Genomic DNA, 20,147 nt, shown 5'->3' with positions numbered 1-20,147 from the left:
AAAAATAGCTGTTTTTCATTAATTTACATAAACAGTGTTAACGGTAAATGGTTTTTAACAAGATATAACTGTGCTTTGATTTTTCATCAAAGCATGAGTTATTTGTTTTATGTATTTTCGTTTTGAAAATGCGAGATATTATGTGAAGTAGGTTTTATATGATAAGAACTAATCGCATGTTTTACAAGATAATCAACAAGCAACTAATTAACGTAACACAAACGGATAAGGATTATCATATAGATATGTTCGTTGCCTCTGAATGAGAATTATGAAATTTACAAAGTTTTTAAATTAGTTTGGTCTCTCGAATGGGGGGAAAGTACAGTTGTAAATCTATTTCTGTTCTTTATTTTGAAGACTCTTGTCAGGTTTTATTGGCATTAATTAGGTAAACATGTGTTTTTGAATGTTTTACATGGCGAATTAATTTACATTTATTTTACATTATCTTCATTCTAATACAACATTTAAATGAATATAATATACGACGTGTTGTCTGACCTTGTGTTATTTAACAGGGGATTTGTAACAGAATATTTCGATCTGATGTAAACCATTCAGAAAAATTTGGCATATTTAGGCCTATATCAAAATGGTTTTATTTTTGGTTGTATGTCCCGAAATGGGGGGAAATTTTGGTTGTCATGGATTTACACAAATCAGTAGATATGAAATAAATTACGAAGAAGAATTGTTTTATAATCTCATTAATTTTTTTTCTATTTGAGGATTTTCCCCATTTATTTTTTTAGATTAAAATAAGGTCTTGAATTTCACCATCTCCCACACCGATTTCTGAATTATTAAATTCTTTTTTGTTTAGTTGTGTTTTTATATTAAGTTAAAATAGACCAGAGAAATCCATTTACTTTACATAAGAAGTTGTTAGGCAAATGAAGTAGTTGTTAGCGCATGTGTGGCAAGAAATCCAGAGGGAGGGGCATTAAATTTCAATTATAAATGCAAAACAATGCCTCGTCAGGTACACGTTATACCATAGATATCATTATTTAAACGCATTTGTTATCCAGTCAAATTGCGGAGAGAAAAAATGTTTGTGGTTATATTTCGTACACAGTAATTTGTCGCGCAACCTTAGAAATGAGTGCATGGTAATTATATTTCAGCGGACTTGCGCAAAAAATATTTTGCAGATCAAGTAGAATTGTAATGCCCCCAGGATAGAAATCGAAATCTTTGTTTTGTTTAATTAACATGGATTGCGTTCATTGCTTCTGTTATTGTAAACTGAGATACTTTGTATAGCATCGATAAACAAAATAGGTTTTTTTAATGATATAATAGCATATTCTGAAATTAGTATTAGGAGAGTTAAAAGGTAATTTGAATTATAGACTCATTTTGAATCGATCTCAGTAGAATAGTGCTATTTAGTTCGGGGAGTTGCATAATTATCAGAGTAGCAGTTTTCAAATAAAGAATCTTTTTGAAGCAAGTTTTTAAAAAGAGCCAGTAGGTCTAATATTATAATTCGATTACGTCTTTATCTCCATGTATGAAAATGAATCCCAGTACTTAAGATATAGACACCTTTCTTCGCCATATTTCCATTTTTGGATAATGGGAACAACAAGATAATGCTTATAAAGGATATATTTGTGTATATACATTATTTATAACATGTAACAATGGACAAGGTTGATATCAAACAGAAAGAATTGAGCAACAAGCTTTTTTAAATAAGGTTGACTCACAAAGATATGGTATGGATTCAACAGAACATAGCTGAAATAACAAACACAAGGGGCAAAAATAAGGGCAAAGTCGACACGGATAGTTTTTGAGAAATGGACTTGTCTGATACAGATGACGCTGAAACACGTGTCCTCGATTTATTCAGAGGCGATTCCGTAGAACTGGATGAAAATGTGTACGCACGATTTTGATCAGAAATCACGGTAGTCATTTCTTGGCTTATATCACTGCCGACGTCATCTGATTTGTTGTTAACGTGATCACTTTCGCTGTCGTCACTGGTTTCAGACGTCATATTCGTTTCTTCTGTCGGAAGTATAATACTTGTGAAATTTGATCCCTGGCTATAAACATTTTCTTCACTTTCAAATACTACGGAGTCAGTTTCTGTACCATTTTCTTTACTTTCCAATTCATTAGTTGTATTTCCTGATCTTCCAGTGCCTTTGTTTTTATTTTTTTTGCTATCTGAAGATTTGGTAGTCATCTCCGTATCATACTCGTGGGACATTATACTAGCGTCATTTTCTGGTGCAAACATTGACTCATTGCTGACGTCATCACTGGTTGTCAATGGCGCCATTGGTCGATTGGTATTTGATTGGGTCTCCTGTAATGACGTTATCGTCGTTGATTGGATTTCTGATATCATACTTTTGGGTAGAAAGTCAATTCCTACTTCCTTTAAGAGGGATTGAACAATAGTGATCCAGTTTTTATCAGCCTGTCTTGGCATGATGATCGAGTCATTCACAAACTCTCCTGATGTAACCGGAAGGACGGACAAACACTTCCCGCCAAAGATCACATGATAAGCACCAATATAATCCCGCAGATAACCTCTGCAGGATCGCATCTTCTCCTTATAGCACGTTGCTGTCGCAGCTGATATTCTGAAATATAAACAAGAAATACATTAGCGTTAAAAAAGTATCGCCGGCATGTAAACTTTATTACATTAATCATTCAGTTATCATTTAGTCTTGAAATATCCAGAGGTGCAGTCTATTTGACTGGGAAGAATACTACTAGAAAGGGTCACACTTACATACACGCCAATCTGCGAGCGTCGTAACTGTCGGTCTTGTTTTGCATGTACAGTGCAGTTAGGGTTTGTCTTAAAGGCAAGGTCAAAGTCTTCACACATCTTCTAGCTCGTCTTAGACTGGAGCTGTTGATACATTTCAGTTTTCTACGAAACTCTGTAATAATAATAATGAAAAAAATAATTATAACCAGTTGTTTTAATTTTGAAAAATCAGCGCTTACTGGATATATATTTTGGAATTTCTTTATCATCTCGTTTGAATTGGATTGACGTAAATCTACGTAAAATATGAGGTTTATTTTGTTGGTTAAAGCATTGAGATTTGAAAATAGACTTTATACATTTGATTTCATTTCAAAAGTTATTAATGTAAGGTTGGTTTGAAGGACACGTTGAAGGTAAACATTAAAGATTTGACTATGAATTGTTTGTAAATTGTCTGATTTTATACTTTTCAGCTTTTTGCACATTGCAATCGATGTCCTCTTTGCCATTTCGAAATCAAAAGTCATAGAGAAGAACCAGTCCGAGGGACTCCGAAGTTTGTTGTTTTCGATAGAGTTCTGGATACAAGGTAAAACACGTTCATGTACTCTAAAAAAAAGGAGTAGTGTTGCTTCACATGTCAGTAGGAAATAATGATTCATAATAAGCGCTCATAAAAAGAGAGAAAAGGTTTTTTTAATGCTCATTAATGGAAAAAATCTCACATATCTTACATACTGATGAGTTATAAAATCTGAGATATTTGTTACATTGTTGGTATTTGTATCCTAAGGACATGATCACAAAAGCGTTGGGTATCTTTATATATGTACAGTGCAAAATTTTACCACTTACATGTATTTTTTTGTGTGTAATAGTTCAGATAAACCTCTTATAAACTATGATTGTCAAAGGAATGTAAGTTATGGTATAAGTCCTAGATGAGGTAAATTTAAATTTCGTCCTTGACTTTAAGGGCAATTCTTGTCAGGTTGTACTTTGTTTGAATTTAAAGAGAATAACGCTTGGATGAGAAGGCGTTTTGTAGATACTAGTAGGTGAATGATAAGCAACCACTTCGTGATTTTTGCATGTTAATGTTTATTAATATGACTTGCAAACTTATTTGAGCCATATTGTTACCTTTAACATAAAAAGCTAAATTTAATGTATGTCATATGTTATCATTGATTAAACAAGAACTACAGGTAATTGATATAAAATATTCATAAATATTTATTACTACTACCAAAGGATTTTGATGATACATGTACGTATTATACATACAAGCACCATTTTTGCATGGACGTGGAAAACTTGTCTCTATTGATTTCATCGGGTAATAGCCTGTAATAGCCTGCTGCCCTCATACAGGTCCTCAGGGCAATGTTTGGAGAGGAAGGCGAGGTTCCAGTTTTCAAAAATGAAGTCACGTTTAAGAAACATCCATATAGAAGGAAAAGATAAAGGTTTAGTCCTGAAAATGAAATTATATTAAGTTTAGTCTATTTTTAAATCAAAAAGTTAATAGAAAATTAAGATTTATACTACAAATTACTTTAATGTAATCTAAATAATTATAGCAAAACTTTTGAAATGATTCATTACCCGTGAATAGAATGATCGAATATATTCACTAAAATTCTTTTATAGTTTATTTTTTTAACTATTTAAAAACTGTCGAAAACAGTTTGGAATGCTTTAAATTAGAGTGCGTGACTCTCGTAACTTTCAGATGTGTGTTGTTCCGTAATCAATTACTTAATTCTGTACTAGGGGTTTCAGAAAAAAAAGTCCCGATTGTGCGGTTGGCATATACTGTCACCAGTTTTCAGAACAGTTCTATTTCAGTGAAATAGCTATATGTGGCCATACGCTTTCTGTAATTATGAACAATTTGATTGAAATCGTATCCTTATCATTTGTCTCCGCCCCAAAGATAGAGCTATCGTTTAAGAAAGAAATGATTTTAAGCATATTAAAATTTATGTGTAAAAGCACAAGAAGACGCGTGAAATTTATGAAGATTTGTCCTTTTTGACATATGTCAACATCTGTTTCACCACGGCAAATAATTTGACTGATATAACCAAATTCCTTTTGTCATATCTGTGAACATTTTCACTAAAATAAGCAACAACAAAAAAAACCCCGAAAACAAAATACAACCTTTTAATCTTTGTGTCCACTGAGTTTTTTTCGTTTGTAGTTCAATCCATGGTTTTTAAGTACTGAAGAATTTGTATCGCGTATCAAAGTGGCTAAGACTGGTTTGCTAATTGAAAACATGTCCAGATGTGCAATTCTGCCATATGCCAAATGCATCAATTTATCGCAATATGATAATATTTTTGCAGGTATTGATGCGATGCCCAATATTAAGTACTTTTAGTTTTCACTTATTCTGACTTCTATAAAATTTATGAATATACATGTTCGTGACAAATTGTTGAAGGAGACTTAATTGTAACAAATATATCCAGAACTTAATTATAATTATCGTAATGCTTTGATTACATTTTCTTAAAAAAAAGAAAATGTGTAAGCTTACTTTTATGGCATAATTAATATCAAATTATGATTAAATAACTAAATAAAGCCAAGATCAGAACAAGTGTGCAACCTCTTTATGATGTTTCAACCTGAACCGTCATATCTAATGTTCGTACAACAATGATGATTATAAATACCCTTTTCTATGATTGTCTTTAAATTGCTAACTCTAAAATAGAAACGTTAATTTCTAATTCTTAAAAGATACTTTTGGAACCTATTTTTGTGTAAAGTTCAGAAGTGTATGACTCCAATGATAAATTAAGATTAACAATACATTTACTCTTAGGAAAGGGGAAGCGGTACATTAAGTGAAGAAAATTGTAAGTTGTTTGGATGAAAATTTTTAAAAAATGCAATTATCATAATTCATTCTGAAATATATCATAATGTCAAACTCAAATGGCTTGTTACCTTCATAATAAGCCATGCAAAGAAAAGGAAAAGAAAATCGTGTCGAGGACATTATCAACTATGACCTTGATCATTTTACTTTAAAACTTGTTTCAAGGTCACTGCAATTTTAACGACTGTATGTTTTGTGCACTACATGAGCCTGATATTTACCAAAAGGGTCAACGTCGACCCTAAGTCTAGAAATAGGTTCAAAGTTTCTCCACACCCATTCCCAAGAACCTGTCTTTGTGTAAAAATCTCAGCTTAATTTTGGCAAAGAGGAGTGAAAATACGTTCATGACAGTTGATTTTGAATAACTACACGGCACTAAAGGGCACCCTCGGAGCGAGACTCTTATCAATAAACAATGGACAATCCATGCAGTACTATTTTTCATCAATTTGAAAATTTATTAATTCAATGTAACTTCGAAAACATAATTATGCTGTTGCAATTTTAACAAACTTGAGGGATTTTATTAACAAATCTAGCAATTAATATCCTTGCACAAAATACATGTTTTGTACAGATTGAAGATATCATTGTTATTGAACCATTATCAATGGATGAAAACAATTGCTCGACTCGGAAATATCAAAATACATCCAGTACTTCGAGTACTTTGATTAATTCTGTAAAGCACAGTCTACTAACGTTAAACACTGTTATTTTATTCATTACAAATATTTAAGATATGTTAAAGCAACTCTATATTTCAAATAAAAATCTGGTAATTCTATAGACTTTCAATTAACGTTATTGTGTCTAATAGTACTCATGCTGTCTTAACATTTTAAGGTATTTAGGTCACACTAGAAACAAAGTGTTCTTTTCACAAGGAACAATGCATGCAAGTTTTGCGTTAGGATTTGCAAATGTTGTTATAAACCTTTTAAAGGTGATATGTTAAAATAATTTAAAAAACAGATGCCACTTTAATTTGTTTTCTATGAGATTATATTTATGACTGGATGCTTTTCCAAGCTTTGAAATTGTACAGAAATTTTGAAAGTTTACGGAATTCACTTTTTTTTACAATTTAAATTTGAAATGTGTATCGTTATTAATATTTGGAATAAATGATACCGTTACCGTTTGATATATCAATATGAATGCTCATTCATTTTACTTTTACTACAAAAACTGATCTTACCTCCCATGTCCGATTTCTTGAAGTTGTGAGGTTGAATGATGCAGATACGGTCATTTGTCAGCGTTGTATATCGTTAGCTGGTGTGCTAAAACTGTCTCCGGCCCAACCCCATGAATCAAATTTATGACATTATTCAAAAGTAAGCAATATATATGCAAAACAGTCAGGTAAGTAAAAACTAAAAGAAAACACAGTGACGTCACTCGTACATTCCAATTCATATCGTTAAAAAAGTACACCGTCTTTTAGAGTCAAATTCATTACACTTTATGGGATTTTTTACTGATATGGAACCCAAAATAAACGCTTGTCTATAAATATTCTGTTTTGTTTTAATGATGAAACATAATGACACACACTCACACCAAGAAATAGTCGATTAATGCCTCAGCAAAATGGAATTTTCCTCACTTTAATATATACCTACATTGTATATACCTATGTACCTGTTTACCGAAAAGAAAGGCAATAAATGGTATGTTTAAACAAAATTATTGTTTCTAAACGCCAAAGATAATACATGTATATCAGGAAGCGTACAAGACTTTAAGATAACGTCCTACTGTATTTGGAACTTACTTTATAATTAATCAACGAATGATTCTTTAATACATAGGTACTTATATTTATAAGAATTCCACTATGACCCTATAAAACCTAAGATTTTTATACACCCAACAAGTATTAACAAACATAAATTTCATTACTTTCATTTTATCCGAAAAATATTGCTATACTTTTTTATGACAGTAAGATTGGAATACCAATCAGTCTATGTCATCATTAACTTATTTCAGGAAATGTAATGTTTTGATTGTTATCATTCATGAACATTAAAGGGGCATGGTCACGATTATGGTCAAATTCTATTTTTCTGTTTTTATTATTTACAATCTTTTAGATAAACATTTCTAATGATCAAATGAAATTTGAGAGTCAGTCATTAGTTTATAAGCAAGATACAGAGCTCACCATTCTTTGTTATGTAAACAAGGCTCGTGCCCTGTTTTTGTTTACATAAGTTCAATATACCAGTAAAAAATCTTTTTCATGCTGATTTGTCTATTTTCTTGTTAATCTAAAGCATAAATAAACAGTTCATAACGTTTAACACATTCATTTAATGTGTAAAATTAGACTTTTCACTTCCACATTCAAAATGTAAACAAAAGCATTGTTTACATAGTAAAGAATTGTGAGCTCTGTAACTCGCTTATAACTCAACAAATGACACTCAAATTTTGGTTGCATAATAAAAATGCCTTATGTAAGCGTTGTAAACATTAAATTAAAAAAAATAAATGTTGACCAAAATCATGACCATGCCCCTTTAAGTTATCTTTGAAAGAAGAATAAGAATGGTAGAGTTAAGATTGAACATCATAGACATGTTATTACTGAGCGAAGGTTTCATTTCACGTACTATGTCGGGACGAAACGGGTTTGAATTGCATTGGAAGACTTCAAATAACGTTTTTTTTTAATTCATAGTTTCAATCCTAATCATTCAATTGTGTTTCAAAACATCGGAAGTTAAAGAATGAATCTGTTGTGTGATTTTGAGCGTTGATTTAGATAATTCCATCATCATATGTACAAGATTCTATTTTCGTTGAAATGTTAGTACTGACGCTTGTTAACTGGGGTGGGGGTGGGGTTAAACATATCGTTTACCTAATTGTATTGTAAAAGGATTTTGTCCGGGACGATACAGAAGATTATACCAAGTAAGTATGCGCTGCCGATTTTAGCGTTTCTTTCGATTTCTGACGTCAAACCGCAGTGACAGAGCATTGCACCTGGGATTTTTGTGGTACATATTTTCAAAGGACATAATCAACGCTTACCATTGTCTCTATCTTGTATTATGCAGAATCATTTCCAGAAAAAAATATGCCATTTCCTTGACGTTTGGGCCAAGAAAATGGAATTTGGTTGCTGCAATTTTAAAATAAATTTGTTAGTGATACCAAGGCTGTCTAAAAATGCCGTGACCATTTTGTAGTAATTTTCTGCCTCTGGGCACGTCAATGTTTTAATATTTAGTTTAAACATTGATGTGCCGTGGACTCAGAGCAATGATTTTGCAGAATACAGTGTAACAGGGATATTGGCGAGAACTGAACGGCTTGCATAATGAATACCCCGTAAATACGTGAACAATTAATATTGTATTTTGTTTCCTCGGATAAACTTTTGCTGTTGTAGATACTCAGCCAGCTTCAACAAATGATGAAACCACAGCACATTCCATACAATGTCAAGAAGTCACATGATATTAGAAAATTCAATAAGTGTAATTGTATCCAGATTTTGTCCTAAGGTTAGATAATTTTCATTGAAAAAGAGGCACAGTTCTATATACATGTACTTACAGAAATACTTGTTAATAAAACCATTTAGCATATCTTAGCTTATATTTGATTTTTAAAAAAATGAATTATTTTCTTCAAAGCATTTGAAGCAAAAACAAATAAGCTACATTTATAACTACGCATGACTTTTTTTTATACAATGTAATCAATTGGCTGTATTTCTAATCGTAAACTCAGCCAATATTCAATGATTCGTTCAATATCAAAATCTTCCCGTCGTCGCCACCAAATATTACGGAAGCGTTTTAGAGGACATATACACTTCACATTTTTTTATTTTCTACACTTTAAAGTGTAAATTTTACACTTTAATCTGTAAAATTTACACTTTAATCTGTAAAATTGACACTTTAATCTGTAAAATTGACACTTTAAACTGTAAAATTCACACTTTAATCTGTAAATTTTACACTTAAATCTGTAAATTTTACACCTTAATCTGTAAAATTCATACTTTAAAGTGTAAAATTCACACTTTAAAGTGTAAAATTCACACTTTAAAGTGTAAAATTCACACTTTAATCTGTAAATTAGACACTTTAATCTGTAAATTAGACACTTTAATCTGTAAATTTTACACTTTAATCTGTAAAATTCACAGTTTAAAGTATTAAATTCACACTTTAATTTGTAAAATTCACACTTTAATCTGTAAAATTCACACTTTAATCTGTAAATTTTACACTTTAATCTGTAAATTTTACACTTTAATCTGTAAATTTTACACTTTAAAGTGTAAAATTAACACTTTAAAGTGTAAAATTCACACTTTCATCTGTAAATTTTACACTTTAAAGTGTAAAATTCACACTTTAATCTGTAAATTTTACACTTTAATCTGTAAATTTTACACTTAAAAGTGTTGAATTTACACACTATCCTGTAAAATTGTTTCATATATACACACACATTGGAGAATATTTATCATTTCCGATGGTTTGATCGAAGCATTATGGATTGAAATATTTTAATTAGTAAATATTTCAAACTTTGTCTTAAAAACAGTGACATCATTACACAGTGATATTTAAAAAAAAACCGTGGATTTTTCAAATAGATATAAGTGGTTTTATGCCTTGGCTTTTTTTCCACACTTTCGTTTTGATGATTTTACAATAAAAATAACAAATAGTGTTGAATTACTGATCATTCAAAGAATATACATTATGTATCATTCTGTCTAAACCTCGATTTAGCATAAGTACGTTCAGTACTTTGAGTTGTGTACGTACTACAAAAACTTAATTAAATAAAATTGTACTGTATACAAATGAATAAAATTGATGCTTTAAACTAGTAAAAGTCTTGTATACATTTAGCAGGCTTGAAGACTGTGTATTTGCATAAAAGTGAACAAAAAGTAAAAACCCTAAAAAAGTCAAAACCCTAAAACGTTGTTACAGATAATTCTACATTTTATGTTGCGGCCACCATATAATTATGTGGTGGCCGGCTGGCCGTCAGATAAATTAGTGGTGATCTCTAGTTTCTAGTCCATTAAATTATCACTTTTTTCAGTTTTTGTGAAAATTTTAATCTGATTGAAAGAGACAAGGGAAACGGCTTGCATTATAAAAAGCCCTTAGCGTTGAACATTTTTTGGCCATGTGACACTGATACATTTTGTCTAAGAGAATTTAATCATAATTGTTTCAGTTTTTGAACAATTGAATACTGTTAATGGGAACTCATTTCTCGATTGCAATGTTTATTATTAAAGCAAGATCAAAGAAATGCCGGACATTAAATTAAAACAGCCATGTGGTGTTGACATAGTATTTTACAGATTAATGTGTGATTTTTACAGATTAAAGTGTAAAATTTACAGATAAAAGTGTAAAATTTACAGATTAAAGTGTGAATTTTAGACTTTGAATTGTAAATTTTACACTTTAAAGTGTGAATTTTACAAATTAAAGTGTAAGATTTACAGATTAAAGTGTGAATTTTACAGATTAAAGTGTGAATTTTACAGATTAAAGTGTAAAATTTATAGATTAAAGTGTGAATTTTACACTTTAAAGTGTGAATTTTACAGATTAAAGTGTAAAATTTACAGATTAAAGTGTGAATTTTACAGATTAAAGTGTAAAATTTATAGATTAAAGTGTGAATTTTACACTTTAAAGTGTGAATTTTACAGATTAAAGTGTAAAATTTACAGATTAAAGTGTGAATTTTACACTTTAAAGTGTGAATTTTACAGATTAAAGTTTTAAATTTACAGATTAAAGTGTAAAATTTACAGATTAAAGCGTGAAATTTACAGATTAAAGTGTAAAATTTACACTTTAAAGTGTAGAAAATAAAAATGTGAAGTGTATATGTGGCACTAATACGCTTCCGTAAAATATAAATACGTTATTTCAAAATGTTAATCCAAATGTTGATGAAAATGTATGATTAATAAAAAGGGGGGGGGGGGGGAGGGGGGGGTCAGTGCGCTGTAAATTGCTTTTTAACATCCGGTTTAAAGTGCATTGTTATTTTGTTATTTTTAAGAATGATTGATATTTAAATCCCTTTGTTAAACTCTGATTCTTTAATTATTCTATTCACAGCTGACCCAAGAAAGATAATCTCGATGTCTTGGAATGTAGTATTCATGACATATAGATATTTTCATGCAGAGGTAAGCAAAACCATAGGAATATTCATAACTCAGATTCCAGGGTTTTGTTTGCGCATCAATGTATAAATGTATTAGAAATTATCATATCTGACTGTTGGTTCACATGGGTTGCAGTCATCGATTTCAACAAAATGCATAACTAGCGTCAGCAGTTAGATCTTTATATATTTTATTTAATAAGATAGAATATTTATTTCTACTGTAGTGAGTAAAAGTATTGAAAATATTGTGCTATTGATATGGTTATAGAAATACAAAGGCATAATTATCACTCTACATGTATTAACTGGAGTTTTTTTTTTCAATTCAAATACATTTGATGAATTATATCAAGTCATGCATGCCTTACTTACAGCTGTAATAATTTTAAAGTTTATTTCTCATGGAATATTTTTAAATCAATGACATAGTTTTAGCAACGTTGGAAAGAACGGAGAGCACGGACTGCACGAAAAAACGGACTCGCTCCCGCTTCCACAGATGAGAGAACACGGGCTGCACGGAATAACGCTCTTTTGTGTCTATTTCCATTGGTCAGATATGATCCTATATTTCACTTTTCCTTCTCTATTTCTTTTTGATTACCGTTAGGCGAATGGGGACGGAGCCCAGTGTTATGAAGTAACATTTGAATTTACCGGATGACAAGATGAATAAGATGATATGGGACACCTGCATATTGTAACGTATTTCTGATCAAAATAAAAAATAAATCAAGTATAATTTCAAAAACATTTTTCTTCCGAAATTGTTACTTAACAGCGAAGCGCGATGGGTTAGAGCATTAACCACGAATCTGTAAGTCAAGAGTTCGAATCACAATGGGGCATTTATAATTTTTAACTTTCCAAAAATTTTAAAACATATTTTTTGGTCAAATACATGTATTGTTTAAATTGAACATTTTAAAAAGTATTTTGATTATATTAATGTACTTTTATCCACATTAATATTGACAGGTGCCCCATACCACCTTAAAAATAAAATTGACAACATGAAAACTTGAAATGTTTTAATTTATGTACTATCCCGTTTAATATATTTTTTAAAAGATCAACAAGTCACACAAATCTTGAGTCTGTACATATTAAAGTTTAGTATCTCCAAGAAGAAATTCATATGATCATGTGAAGTTCATAGTAAAAAAAGATAATAAAGTCCGACTAAATATTAATAATCTTTATTTTTAAATACAATCCATGAGTATTGTAACTAAGAGTTGTGAAAGGAATAAGATGCCTTTAATCTCTGCTTTCTAACACTCTCCTTCCTTGGTTACTTCAACGCCCCTAAAATTGCAACAGAAAACTCGAGTCATTTCAGGAAGATTAACATATCTAATAAATAGCAAAAAAACTTAGCTTGAAAAAGTTTATCTGAAAATAACCCCAGAAAAACTGATCAATTTCCAATGTGTACAACATTACATGTAGCATCCCCAAAACCCGGTAGGACGTTGTGTTTCGCGTCAACATGCAGTTATTAAACTTCAACTTACTCGCACTTGGCCAAGCACTCGTTGTTGTATGTATTCCCATCCTCTCCACACACTGGGTTCATCTCTCTCGTGCACTTGCACGGACACTTTCCTTCGGAGGCCACTTCCACATTACTGAAATAGTAAAAAAAAAATGAATAAGAAATTATATTTATCAATTTTCAAGGGTTTTTTTCGGGGGGGGGGGATGGTTATCGACTCAAAGACATATAAATTAAAAAAAGACGTACTCGCATTTGGCAACACAGTCGTTAGCGTAAGTTTTTCCATCGACGCCGCAAACGGGTTTCCACAGTAGAAAACATGGACATGGTTTACGGCATTCTCCCTCCGATGCAATCTCAACATTTCTATCAACGAAAAATATTCCAAGTTAATCGTGGTTGAAAATTTCAAATTACAAAATGAAATAAAATCCTTACAAAATACTCATTTAAAATTTTTGGGAGTGTTTTTCATTGTATGTTGTGACAAAAAGCAAATTCTGCTTACGCTGCTCTAGCACCACAAGCGTTTCCATAGGTGACGCCATCCACGCCGCATACTGGTTTGTAATCCGCGGTACAAATCGCAGGACGGGGGCACTCACCCTTGTTCAGGACACGAATTCCTCTTTGAAGAACAAATGAATTTACGTCATATACATCAATATGAATTAGGTATTGATATCTTTATACTAGTTGTTAAGTTTGGTACTTGTGTATGCTAATTTAATATTGACAGATCCAATTGAGGAAAAATCACTTATAGATATTATAAAAATCCTTCCTCGTCTTTCTCTACTCAAAAGGCGCAAAATTATTATTGAGAGTAGTCAAGACTAAATCATTTATAAACTGAAGAGACAAACAACAATTTTCGTAAATTAGCAACAATAACAGCAGAACAACAAAACCACGCTCATACTTGCAGGAAGCCGAGCACTCGTTGCCATAAGATCGGCCATCAGTACCGCAAACTGGGTCGTAGTTTCTATTACAGATACAACAAGACAACTTGTTCTCTGCTGCTTGCACACCTCTAAAATAGGAAGAGAAACTCGTGTTATAAAGCAACCATTGTTACTTCTCAGGCCTTTCCGAGATGCAGAATTTACTTTTCGAGCTCTGTCAAAAGGGCCCAAGAAAAATGTTATTCATAAAAGAATTTCGCTTTTTTTTTTCTTTAATGAAAAATACTTTGACTAACGCAACGTACAATAGGGACTGTGTGTCACTTTAATAATGTATCATTTTAAATAAAATGAAAATAAAGGCATTCAGCGAAACAAACTATTAAATGTACGTACGCGCACTCCATCAGGCAGGAGTTGTCGTACGTGAAACCATCATCGCCACAGACGGGTCTTAGGATCCTTGGGCATATACAGGGCGGGCTTCTGGCCAGAGCGACCGCAATGACGACAGAACACACGATGAAGGTCTTCATATTGCTGGACTTGAAAAGGAAAAACGATTTTAATTGTTTGATATTCTGCGTATTGCTTAGTTATTGCAGAGGGAAAAGGATTTAAAGGTAGGGTAGTTGTAAAAGTCGGACGTCAAGCAGCGAAAAAAAGATATAGAGATATATAGAAAATTCAGGATGCTAAAAAAATATGTAAGGTTCATGGATATTTTATATGAATTAAAAATTTGATTTACTTTACAAATAATTTGCAAAAATATTTATAGTTATTCCACTGATAGAAATAAATCGAATTTATAAGCATAAAGAAAAATGTATATGATACTACAGATACTTACGGTATGTGTTGTGTAGATACTCCACAATGAACGAGTTTACTTTGTACGGAGACTGGACAGAGACCGCCTTTTATGCCATTGATCGTGAGAATGAAACTACACGTAAGTTTTACGTATCGAATTTGATATCATCACACAACATGTGTTCCCCAATATTAATGACCTTTTATTATTATGCCCCATGTGCAAATTAATATTGCCTAGCCCTGGGATAAAATAACCAATAGTAAGGTCATTTTATTCAAGTGAAATATACACATATGGTAATTTTGTGGTAAAATTTGAATTGGTGATTATAAATTCTTTTCGAAATTTTAAAACTTGTTTACAACAATAAATATTGCTATTTAAGTTTATCTTTTTAGCTTTTTTTGTTTATATCTTTTTTTAGGCATCGTGAAGCAGTATCTATCATGTTTTCGATCCCAACTCTTATAATCTTTTTTTCATTAAAGAAAACCGACGCTTTTTGAGATGATAATCTATTAACAGGTTTACATTTTTTTATCTGTTGGTGTGCTCTATTTGGGGAAAAATCTTTCTGTAAAAAAATGTATTGCCAAAGCATTTCGAACTTGCTTGTATGTGATGAAATTCACTTTTTAAAAAAAGACACATTTGATTAATAGGGCTGAGTAGTCGTGAGTTTTTTAAAGCTTTATTTACCTCCTTAAAATGAAGAGGTCTGTGTAGAGAGAGAGAGAGAGAGAGAGAGAGAGAGAGAGAGAGAGACTGAAAATTTAGAGCTAGCATATTTAGATTTTTATTTTTTATTCATTTTTTTTTTTTGGTCAAAAGTATCATATTTCAAAGTTTAAGGTAGATCTGATGGTTCATGTGTTGACCTCTAGCCTCCATAAATTCAACATGAAAATAAACACCCAAAACTTTTTCTATTTAAAATCAACACCATGTTGTTTCTCTATTATATTCATGCATCCTCAATGCCCCATGATCAATAAATAGGTCAATAGGCGCTGATATCTATACTTTTTTTTGTAAAGCACGACCAGAAGCAAAATCTAGTTGGTCTCTGTATAGTATTCATTACGTCTAGTTGGTCCACAATACACGTGGGCTCGTGGCACCTGTTACAGTTCCGCCCGGGGAATATGTCAGTTAATAGCACCGTATCGTGCTACAGTGATGCAGTGAAACAAGTGTATGGGTATATAATTAATTAATTCATTTTAAACATTCCACACTGTTGCATTAATAAATGAGTAATATTAATGAGTAGAGGGGATTAACCGGACAACATAAGGTTCAAGACCCTTACATTCACTGTTCACAGACTCTGAAAAAATTGACCTTAAATGAAATTATATTTGAAATCCTAGCACCAAATAAACTGAGAAAATCAGATTTTGAATACGAATGCAATGTATGCATAGCAGTCTTTATGTTATACCTGTGTTTAATTAAGGAGATAGTAGCTGCAGGTCTGTAGCTCCCTGTCTGAAAAAATCGGATGGACGACCAGCTGGTCATAAAATAAGTGTATTTTATCATAGTAACGCAATCAAGTAATAAGATCTCAAAATTAAATCAATATAGCATTGCGAAACAAAAAACAAAAAAAACAAAAAATAGTGCATGGATTTCAGTAAAAAAAAAATTTAATTCGGTGAAAATGTCTACAATTTTATAAAATTTATCAACATAGTACAGGCTGACTATCTTAATCTCGAACATCGAAATCTCGAATGCCTTTGGTATCTAAATCAGGGTAAGATATATATATTTCTGGTCTCTTGCTTGAAATCCTTTCTCTAGCTTCGTATGATATCAATAGGTAGAGAATTTAGAATCTGGTCCAGAAGACTGTTGCTATGTGTTCCCTTGGCCTTCTCTTCTCCTCCCTCTTGACATTCTCCAACTTGGAAATCATAAATTCCACTGTAAGAAATGATAAAATTATAACCAAGTAATATACATGTATTTCACAAGACAATAAAACAGATTGTGTTCAGTAACGAGAAAAAATTGGGGGGATGAATTTAAATTTGTTGTATTTCTAGATTTCGTCACCATGTGATAAAATGTACACGTCTTTACAATAAGACCATAGTCAGGTGATGGTTACGACGACGACGACGACGATGATGATGATGATGATGATGATGACGATGATGATGATGATGACCATGATGGTGATGATGACGACGACGACGACAACGACGACGACGATGATGATGATGTCAAAACAATTCAGATTTGTGAGGAAGTTTTTTTGTTCATTGTTTTTTCGTTTTTTTAACTAAAAATTCACTGTAAGCTAGAAAGAAATGACTTGACTCACTTGATGCAGCCAGCCACGCATCGGTTGGGATAAGTTACACCGTCGCTCCCACACACTGGGCGGTAGTGGTCTGGACAAACACAATTCCGTGGACATTCACCATTGGATATGATTCTTGCCTTCCTGAGGAAAAAAACAAACAGTACTTTTTTACACAGCGTCTTATCTGTACATGATGATGTATTATTTTGTGTACATTATAAATTTTTTTTCTCTGGGGGGGGGGGGGGGGGGGTCTTGGTCAAATTGACTTTAGGAATCTTACGCTTGGACAGCCTTGCATGGATTGTAGTAGGTCATCCCATCCGCCCCACAGACCGGCTCGTAGACGTCAGGACAGGGGGATACAGTGGTGTAGCGTAGGCATTCACCCTCGTGGTTCATCCGCACTCCTCTGTGGCAGACATGAACTAACAATTACAGATACAACGAGAGAGAGAGAGAGAGAGAGAGAGAGAGAGAGAGAGAGAGAGAGTTTTTTTATTAGAATCTTCGAATGTGTCCAAAATTACTTAATATACAACGGTTTGTAAAATTGTATTTACACGCAAGACGCCATGCACCGGTTCCCGTAAGATTTGCCATTTGTTCCACACACAGGGTTGTAAGTGAGATCACACGTGCAGCAGAGCATCGGGTCTTGGGCCGCTGCCACTCCGCTGAAAGAATAAGATATTCGCCGTAAAGAATGTGGGATTTGTCCGCTTGAATTTTGATGAAAATACAGTTGCGAAAAGAGAGAATAAATGTACTCACTCGCATTTCATAAAACAAGCATTGGTATAGTTGAAGCCATTTTCTCCACAAACAGGCTCATCCTTGTCTGGACATGAACATGGTTCGCTTGTTGACAGAGTGATTGAAAAAATTGATGAAATCACAGCCAAAAGTACGACGGTGATCATCCTGAAGAAAGTGTAAAGAATTAAACTGATATTTAAGATGTAAAGACGTATGAAATTATTGAGAAAAAATATAGGTCTTTTTTCTAGCTATTAACCTGTAACTCTTCGTCAAAAATTCTCTAATACACACACCAAATAAATTATGATTTTTTTTTCATGGCTGGGACTGTTGCTTTACATACATATATTGCCCGTTCCTGAGAAGAAAAAATGTCCTTAAACTTATTTTCCTATATATATTTCTTATTTCTCATAGCCTGTTGAAATCTTCCGATAAATCATAAAGTCATATTTTGCCTAATTCAGCGATCTTATTATCTTACATTCTTTTGATTCATTCATTCCATTATATAAACATGTATAATGCCCAAACTTACTATATCAGAACTACGTCTGTAAAATCCAAAAAGAAGCATTAAATAATTAGATAGCATTAGTTCTGAGGAAAAAATATTCTTATCGTAAATTCCCATTATTTGATCAAAGTCAAAAACTTACTTTTCCGTTCTTCTGGTCCCGTTCTCTTTAAAGTATACTTCAACATTTATAGTAAGCTTAAAAAAGCAACCCCATGATTAATATTCATTAGAAAAAAGAGTGAAATGATTACAAACATCTTCAAGCCATAATAAACAAAAGTCCCTTCCGTACTTTGACCCCCGCAGACGTCCAAAATCCAAAATTAGTGAATAAATCATTTTTTACAATTTTAACATTTTCAGTGTGTCCAAAATATATCAAAAATACCGTTCTTAATGAGGCTGTGTGGCCAACGAAACTAAGTTAAACCATAAGATCTACCTTCATTTCTTTAAAGTTTGAATGTTTTTCTATACTTTTTTATAGAACTCTTTTTGTTCAGGAGATTTTTATGGCCTAAATATGGCCACGACCAAAGTTTTGACCAGACGAAGTTTTATGTTGATTTACTGATTCACGAAATCTGTGATTGATTATCTCATAGTTTTTCCAATTGAACATTTTCCCAAAAAATATTTTACTTTCAATATATTTCTTGTTGAGAAGCCTTCGAGTTGAAAATGTCGATCGCTATAAAATATTTCTGGTATTTCATGATATCAAGGTAAAAGAAAAAGACTCCCTTATGTTTGTGATAAATGTCAGTAATCATCGGCTAGTGTTCCAAAATATCAGTATTAATCGTGATTAATTATTTTTTCAAGATAATCATATGTTTGATACATGTAAAATTATTGTCAGCATAAAGATAAAAAGTGTGTGTGTTTTTTCTTAATATCAATGCACGGTACTTAGTGAGAGCCGTGCTGCAATTCAGAGAGGGGGGGGGGGGCGATGCATTTTCAATTTTCAAAGTTTTAAACTTTTACTGGTTTAATTTAAAACCTTCACCTCTGATGGATATACTCCGTTAAATAGACATATTAAAATTGTCATTTGGGCATTGACCTTCCGGTTTTTATAAACGTCACAATTAACGTACGAGTACCAGCTGTGATCAATTAAGCCCCCGGGACACACGGTTTTAATTTCTAAATTCTACACGATCATAAGTCACAATAACAAAAGCAATAATTTTTAAATTATGAACAAAACACTGAAAACAGCATAACAGCCATAGCATATAATTAAAAACCAGTTTTAACAAAACGACAACTTGGTACTGGATTACTCGATCAATTTAGTGATAATCGAGACAATTTTAAAACAATACATGTTCAGAAACGGAAATGTTACATCAGCACACCATGATGCGTCCATCAAGTTAAACAAGTTGATTTTCAAACCACTGTAATCAATATTCAGGAAAGCAATGTGTTTTTAATTTTAGTATTTTTTTTTTGCTATATATCCTT

The 20,147-nt window shown here is 32.2% G+C and overlaps 3 protein-coding genes across 3 annotated transcripts; all 3 read right to left on the bottom strand.

Moving 5' to 3' along the window:
* Nucleotides 1–1,616: 1,616 nt before the first annotated feature.
* On the bottom strand, nucleotides 1,617–7,060 carry LOC105343482 (uncharacterized). Its single transcript, XM_011450879.4, has 5 exons — nucleotides 6,856–7,060; nucleotides 4,040–4,229; nucleotides 3,219–3,361; nucleotides 2,768–2,921; nucleotides 1,617–2,612 (listed from the first exon to the last, which is right to left on the bottom strand). The coding sequence occupies exons 1-5, from the start codon at nucleotides 6,860–6,862 to the stop codon at nucleotides 1,736–1,738; spliced, it is 1,371 nt and encodes a 456-aa protein (XP_011449181.3). The 5' UTR covers nucleotides 6,863–7,060; the 3' UTR covers nucleotides 1,617–1,735.
* Nucleotides 7,061–13,026: 5,966 nt separating this feature from the next.
* On the bottom strand, nucleotides 13,027–15,233 carry LOC105343483 (serine protease inhibitor dipetalogastin). The gene is made up of 7 exons (XM_011450880.4): nucleotides 15,106–15,233; nucleotides 14,649–14,797; nucleotides 14,267–14,380; nucleotides 13,853–13,972; nucleotides 13,591–13,710; nucleotides 13,361–13,474; nucleotides 13,027–13,151 (listed from the first exon to the last, which is right to left on the bottom strand). Exons 2-7 carry the CDS (start codon nucleotides 14,786–14,788, stop codon nucleotides 13,118–13,120), a joined length of 642 nt encoding a protein of 213 aa, XP_011449182.3. The 5' UTR covers nucleotides 14,789–14,797; nucleotides 15,106–15,233; the 3' UTR covers nucleotides 13,027–13,117.
* A 1,500-nt stretch (nucleotides 15,234–16,733) lies between these two features.
* Nucleotides 16,734–18,886, bottom strand: LOC105343484 (serine protease inhibitor dipetalogastin). Its single transcript, XM_066077779.1, has 6 exons — nucleotides 18,811–18,886; nucleotides 18,164–18,313; nucleotides 17,953–18,066; nucleotides 17,673–17,801; nucleotides 17,408–17,530; nucleotides 16,734–17,004 (listed from the first exon to the last, which is right to left on the bottom strand). The coding sequence occupies exons 2-6, from the start codon at nucleotides 18,310–18,312 to the stop codon at nucleotides 16,878–16,880; spliced, it is 642 nt and encodes a 213-aa protein (XP_065933851.1). The 5' UTR covers nucleotide 18,313; nucleotides 18,811–18,886; the 3' UTR covers nucleotides 16,734–16,877.
* Between the last annotated feature and the right edge of the window lie 1,261 nt (nucleotides 18,887–20,147).

The sequence above is a fragment of the Magallana gigas genome, chromosome 3 (genome assembly GCF_963853765.1).
Source record: "Magallana gigas chromosome 3, xbMagGiga1.1, whole genome shotgun sequence".
Lineage (NCBI taxonomy): Eukaryota > Metazoa > Mollusca > Bivalvia > Ostreida > Ostreidae > Magallana > Magallana gigas.
This window is presented reverse-complemented; position numbering and strand designations above follow the sequence as displayed.

Excerpts from the sequence above, each read along its gene's own strand:
- LOC105343484 (XM_066077779.1), bottom strand. The coding sequence starts at position 18,312 with ATGATCACCGTCGTACTTTTGGCTGTGATTTCATCAATTTTTTCAATC. Across the intron at positions 17,531-17,672 it reads CCATGCAAGGCTGTCCAAGC|GAAGGCAAGAATCATATCCA; the intron begins GTAAGATTCCTA and ends TTTTTTCCTCAG. Across the intron at positions 17,005-17,407 it reads TGCGTGGCTGGCTGCATCAA|TGGAATTTATGATTTCCAAG; the intron begins GTGAGTCAAGTC and ends CATTTCTTACAG.
- LOC105343482 (XM_011450879.4), bottom strand. Across the intron at positions 3,362-4,039 it reads TCCATGCAAAAATGGTGCTT|AGTACATGAACGTGTTTTAC; the intron begins GTATGTATAATA and ends CCTTTTTTTTAG. Across the intron at positions 2,922-3,218 it reads AATGTGCAAAAAGCTGAAAA|AGTTTCGTAGAAAACTGAAA; the intron begins GTATAAAATCAG and ends TTATTATTACAG.
- LOC105343483 (XM_011450880.4), bottom strand. The coding sequence starts at position 14,788 with ATGAAGACCTTCATCGTGTGTTCTGTCGTCATTGCGGTCGCTCTGGCC. Across the intron at positions 13,475-13,590 it reads GACTGTGTTGCCAAATGCGA|TAATGTGGAAGTGGCCTCCG; the intron begins GTACGTCTTTTT and ends TTACTATTTCAG. Across the intron at positions 13,152-13,360 it reads GAGTGCTTGGCCAAGTGCGA|GGGCGTTGAAGTAACCAAGG; the intron begins GTAAGTTGAAGT and ends TTGCAATTTTAG.